The 6,000-nt window shown below is 35.9% G+C and overlaps 1 protein-coding gene across 1 annotated transcript in view; it reads right to left on the bottom strand.

The window, feature by feature from the left end:
- Positions 1-1,793: 1,793 nt before the first annotated feature.
- ppid (peptidylprolyl isomerase D) overlaps positions 1,794-6,000 on the bottom strand; it is a 39,253-nt gene continuing 35,046 nt past the window's right edge. Inside the window, exons 7-10 of the mRNA XM_041192064.1 lie at positions 4,562-4,721; positions 3,506-3,592; positions 3,315-3,357; positions 1,794-3,206 (exon numbers count right to left, since the gene is read on the bottom strand). Of these exons, the coding sequence (XP_041047998.1) occupies positions 3,118-3,206; positions 3,315-3,357; positions 3,506-3,592; positions 4,562-4,721 (379 nt within the window). The 3' untranslated portion in view covers positions 1,794-3,117. The remainder of the gene's footprint in view (positions 3,207-3,314; positions 3,358-3,505; positions 3,593-4,561; positions 4,722-6,000) is intronic.

The following is a 6,000-nucleotide window of genomic DNA, read 5'->3' as shown; positions in this document are numbered from 1 at the left end:
GATTTGTTTTAACAGGTTCAAATGGTTCCCCAAAACCTGTTGTTTTTTTTTTGAAAAAGAGCACCGAGCTAAACACCTTGCAGGCCAAGGTCTCAAGATTGATCTCCAGATTGTGCCGATTGTTTTTTGAATCTTCTCAATAAGAAAATTCCCTAGGAGCAGCCTTTTCACATGGCATTCTTCACCACACACAGCAAATCAGTTAAAAAGGAAAAATTGTTAAATGTAAGAAAGCATAATTAATTAGTTTTGGTAATCTAAGGTAAAGAACTAGAACTGGCACAGAAGCAATGGGCAAATGTCCTCATTCTATGCTGTAATTTCTATATCACACTGTGCTCAGAAAATATTCCAATGTCAATGAACATGGGGGTAAAGATTAGCTCACAGAGCGCTGCCTCAAGCACCATTACACAGACTTAAGTTGATTCCCTGGGGGCAGATATATCACAGGCCTCACGGACATCATTGAAGAAATCTGCACGGGTCTGCCTCCAGAGAATCCACACGAGCAGATCTAGACAAATTAAGCTTATCCCCCCACTGAAATCTTTTCAACGTCCCTTCAACTGACCATCTAATGGAATCTGGCCTCATTATTCCAGAGAGTAGGTGAATACTTGACTTGACATGAGAGCATCAGAGCACAAAACACAACAGGTAAAGATCTTTACATAGCTATTGATGATAGATGAGCAAAATTGGTTGCCAGTCCAAAACTGAGACAGAGAGGTATGAATTTGTCTTGAATGACAATACTAAATAGCAGTAGTGAATCGGAACACCATTTTACATTCTGCCTAATGTTCTTTCTGAAGTCAATGCAAAAGAAAATTGAACAAGTGCAAAATAGGCTATTGATTCACCATCACCATTTTGAGCTTACTCCCAAGACCAACTTACTGCCAGTCTTGGAAGTTACCTGTGCACTGAATGAAATGATCAAAGGAAATTATTATCCATGATGTTACATACTTGATGTTCATTTTCCTCTCCCTCTGAACTAGGTGACATGCATAGCTGATAACTATGGGTGGGATTGTACCAATGGGGTTGCACACTCCCAACCAAGCGCTTAAAAAAAATTGTTCCCGGAATGTAGACATTGCTTTCAAGGCCAACATTTATTTCCCATCCCCAGTTGTCCTTGAAAAGGTGCTTTTATAAATTGCGGCAATCCATGTAGTGTAGGTGCACCCACAGTGCGGTGAGGGAAGGAGTTTCGGGATTTTGACCCAGCCACAGTGAAGAAATGGAGATATATTTCTGAGTTAGGATGGTGTGTTCCAATGTATCTGCTGACTTTGTTCTTCTAGGTGGAAGAGACCATGGATTTGGAAGGTGCCGCTTGCCTTGACAAGTTGCTGCAGTGCATCTAATAAATGGTACACCCTACTGTCACTGTGTGTCATCGTGGAGGCAGTGAATGTTTAAGGGAGAAGGAGAAATTGGTACAACTTTGCCTGTAAAATAAAAATACTTTCAAAATGGGTTGGAAATTTATTTTTCTTTCAAACCCACTGGTTGGTGCAGTTAAACGCTTTATTCAGCAATGGGCCTGGGTTTTAAACATCCCTCCTAATATTTTTTGGCTCACTGTCAATTTCAATGTCAAATCATCACTTAGTGCATGGTGCTGGCCGTGGGGAACACGTTTCTACTGGATAAAAGAGTGAAAATAGGCAATTACTGAGGGAGTTGTTTTAAGATAACATGTACAAATGTAGCGAAATAAAAATTACCCTTCAATGGAGTATTAAAACTTCAAAATAAAATTCTACACTTGGCAAGTCTTATATTGAAAGGACAAAATTTATTCATTTATGAATATATCGTATTAGCCGATATATTGCTCAGACTTCTAAACAATGAGTTCATGGTAATCAGTATTGAACATTTTTCAACTTCTCGTAAATAATACACATCAGACTAGAGGGCAAAACGCACATCAGCTTCAACTGGTGCTCCGTTTGCATTTAAGAAACTGCAACCTACATGAGCTTAACTTGACTTTAGAAATAGTCTTAAAAAAAGATGGCCTAAATTCTAATCTGCCATAAGGATATAGACATCAGCTGTGATACGTAATAAGTGCAAGTTTGAATGGATTTTACATCAACTACAATACCTGCAAATAAAGAATAGTTTGATATAAAATTTTACACCTCACTGAACCCTTTGTACCGACCAAACAAAATGTTGTCTTTGCTGAAATGTGTATAGAGTACAATACCTCACTCAGTGTTCCTCTGATTATTGCAATGTGTTTTATGCGCTTTTTATTTTGTGCTTTTGCAGAAAGAAAGAAAAATGAAAAGTTAAAGGAGTTGAGAAGCAACTGGATCAATATTGAAGATAATATCATCTTCAAAAGCAATAAAGCTGACCGATGAAAAGCTGCAAGAGCAGAGTGTAAAGTCAGTTTTCAATAAAAGGGTAATTTTCCCGTTTGTATTCGAAGCATAACTGGGATGTTGAAACTGAATTGCTATTCAGCTTTAATCACCTTCCATTCAATTTACAACTAAATTGGATAAAATTAATGCCTGGACAAATTCTGTGTCGATATGAAAAAACATGATAGGTATAAATTTTAAACACAGTAAACAGATGAACTAAATAACCACAGTAGGTTTTACTTATGAGCCATATGTATTGTAACCCTTTGCAGACCATCAGGATCTTAGAAATAAAAATAAAGACATAGTAGGAAGCTACTTTAAAAAAAGTTCTTCAAAGACAAGAACAGTGACTCACACATATAGTATTACTTCTTTCATATATTGCTTCTGCCACGTTTATTAAGTAAAGAAATCTATAAATAGAAACATCAATATATCTTGCAGGGAAAAACAGATGAGACCTTTATTCTTTATTTTATTTTATTTTAATAGCTGATATCTTTAACAGCTCCATTGCAAGACACTTTGCAAATAAGGTGTCAGCAGCACAGCTGAGTTGCAGCAATTGTTTACCCTCTAGTCTCTATAATTTTTATTTAAATCATGTGCACTTGTCTGTAAAACAGACTACATATCCAAACAAACAACCCAACACTGTCCTCAGACGATTAAGACAAAACAACAGCCCTTAGCAGCCGAAAATAAAATCAACTTATCAAGCAAACATTTTTGCATAAGTTGCCTTTTCTTTCTCTTTCTGTTCCTTTTTCTTTTGTTTCACTCGGAGTATTTCATTGCTTATAGCTGCAAAAATGTAAAAAGAAAGCAGGCTTAATACTTGTGAGCTAAGGAGATTCCCATGTTATTTTACCAGTTATTCTTGTATGTATTGTTAGCAATTTTACAACTTACCTTTGTCTTCAGGTGTAATTTCCTGAGCTTTCTTAAGATCATCCTGTTTAAACATAAAAATTTAAATTACTCATTCCACCTTCCCAACTCTGTCATGGATTTATTCCAATTCTTCAGCATCTTTGTTAATTTGATATTTGAGTATTAAAGGATGATACACCAAATCAAAAGAATTTATGATGTTACAGTACCAGTGCCTGATCATAATCCTTCTTTGCTTGCCAGGCTTGAGCCCTTCTATAAAGCGCCTTTGTGTTTGACTGATTAATTTCAAGAGCCTATTAAAGAAAGACATTATGTTAGATGTGAGATCTGTTCCCAACAATATTTGCTAAATATTTTGCTTTTCAGTAGTAGTAAAAACAGGGAAAGGAAATCTAATTCATATTTTTCCAAGACCCAGCAACAGGAATAAAAGATGAAAATGCTTCAAAAACTCAGGTCAGGCAGCATCTGTAAAAAACAGTTAATGTTTCAGGCTGATAACCTTTCGTCAGAACCAATCACCACCATCAGTCAGCACACAACTGAACCCACCACCACTACCTCAATTTTACCTCTCTTATGCCTTTACTCAATTGTGTTATTCCTATCATCACCGGTTACTATCATTTCAGCTATTCAAATGACTGCTTTTTTCCCCCAAAACAAAAGTACTCATACTTGCTCTTTGTGAGTATTTTCACCCCTTAGTTCAGCCAAATTAATGTTGTTCATTTCAAATATGTACAGTTCTCATGAAAACCATTCAGCATTTGTAGGATTTTTGTTTTTTTATTCTAATGGCTTTTTTTAATTCTAAATGGCTTTTCACATAAAGTGGAAAACAACGTTCTATCCCTGGGAAGTGGCATTTATAAGCCAAATCCGTCCAAAATCATAATGTAATTCAAAACAAGTATGTTTCTGGATCATATAGATAGAAGTCCTAAAATGTTATCATATGAAACAAATAAAATATAAGTAACTCAACTCTTCCATTGAAAATTCCTACACTATTTTGAAATATCATGGAGTTCCACAGATTCAAGGTGTAAATTTTGCTAATAAGTCATGCATTATAAAATACAATTTCTTTTTCCATATCCCTAAAAATCCCTAATTGTATTCTGAAAAAAACACTGGTTATTTTGAGCCATTCTATCTTGGTCTAGATCATTGTAAAATATCCAAACATGTTAGCAATGACTTCACTTGGGGACATTAAGATAAAGCTTTGCACTTTTAATTAAATATCGGACACCAACCTCGTCACAGCTTTCAATAGCAGCATTCCAGTCAGACAGCTTCAGCTTGCATGCAGCAATGTTCAGATTACAACTTAACAAAATAGATTCTAGGCTTTTAACCGAATCCAGCTTCTCTGTTGATTCATCATCAATTTCATCTCTTAAAGTAGCTGTGTATCTTAAAGAGAATATTTTAAAAGTTTAAAACCTTAGTTTTTCAAGATAAAAATATAAATCAAGACCAGAGTGCTTGGCATGAAGCATTATCAAAATCAAATAACAACACTGGCAAATTAAAACTCCTCACACCCCAAGTAGCTGTCAGCATTTAAAACGAGTTGGTTATGATTTTCTCTAATACTCCAACTCTTTCTCTGTTTAACCCAATTTCTGCAGTGCTATGCCTCATTATTCTGCACCCAATCCCACCCTCAGACAATTCACTCACTGTCTATACCTGCTGCAGGGTTGGGGGTGTGGGGGCGGAGAGAAGTTCGGTACAATTCAACAGGCGCCACGTGATACTTTACCGAAATAGCAAATTGTGAGCCTAAACTCAGTATAAAAGAAACTATTCATTCACGGGGACATTACAACCAAATCTGATCCTGTACTCATCCTAACATTTGCACGTGAAAACTTCAAGCATCATCAATGGATAGTGAACAATAATGAGGAGCTTGCTGATCTTCAACTCCTTCCCCAGTAGATATTGAAATGAGCTTCAGCCACCCACTGACTCAGCAATGGCTAAAGGTTATTCATGAGACTACTGTGGTTTATATGGTTCATGAGGAAATCTAAGGATGTAAATTATACACTTAAATCTCCACACTATATTGAGTTTATATTCAAATGCCACAGGTAAACTCCAAACATTTTATGTCCGCAGGTTGGGAAAAGAGAGGGGGAGTTCCCCTGCAAATCACACACCATCCAGTTCAGAAATATATTGTTAATCTTTGGGTCAAAATCCTGAAATTCCCTATCCATCAGCATTCTGAAGTACCATCACCACAAGGACTGCACCAGTTCAAGGAAACAGTTCATTGCCCTTTTATTGGGCAATTAAAGGTGGCTTTAAAAAATGGTCTTGCCAGCGATGCTCACATTCCATGAATAAATATATATTTTGTTTTAAATCAGGTTGGAGGATTGTGAAATAAACAAAGGTCTGAGGAGGGTGAATTATAATTGAATATCAAATCAAGTGCATAAAGGAAAATAAAGATTATATTAAGAGCAGAAAAACAAAAAAGAAGAAAGTTAAATGTAAAATTTGACAATTTTAAAATTTAAAACCTGAATGAATGAGAGCCCACTCTTGTAAGTTTAATTTCTGTGCAAGACAGATTGATTTGCAGTCATTAATACTTACCACATTGTTACAAGTGTACTCACACTTGAAATGGTAAGACTTTAACTTTCTGTGGTAAGTTCAATAGGCAAATACAGCA

This window comes from Carcharodon carcharias, chromosome 1, assembly GCF_017639515.1.
Source record: "Carcharodon carcharias isolate sCarCar2 chromosome 1, sCarCar2.pri, whole genome shotgun sequence".
Taxonomy (NCBI): Eukaryota; Metazoa; Chordata; class Chondrichthyes; order Lamniformes; family Lamnidae; genus Carcharodon; species Carcharodon carcharias.
Note: the sequence above shows the minus strand (reverse complement) of the source record. Positions and strands in the feature narration are given on the sequence as shown.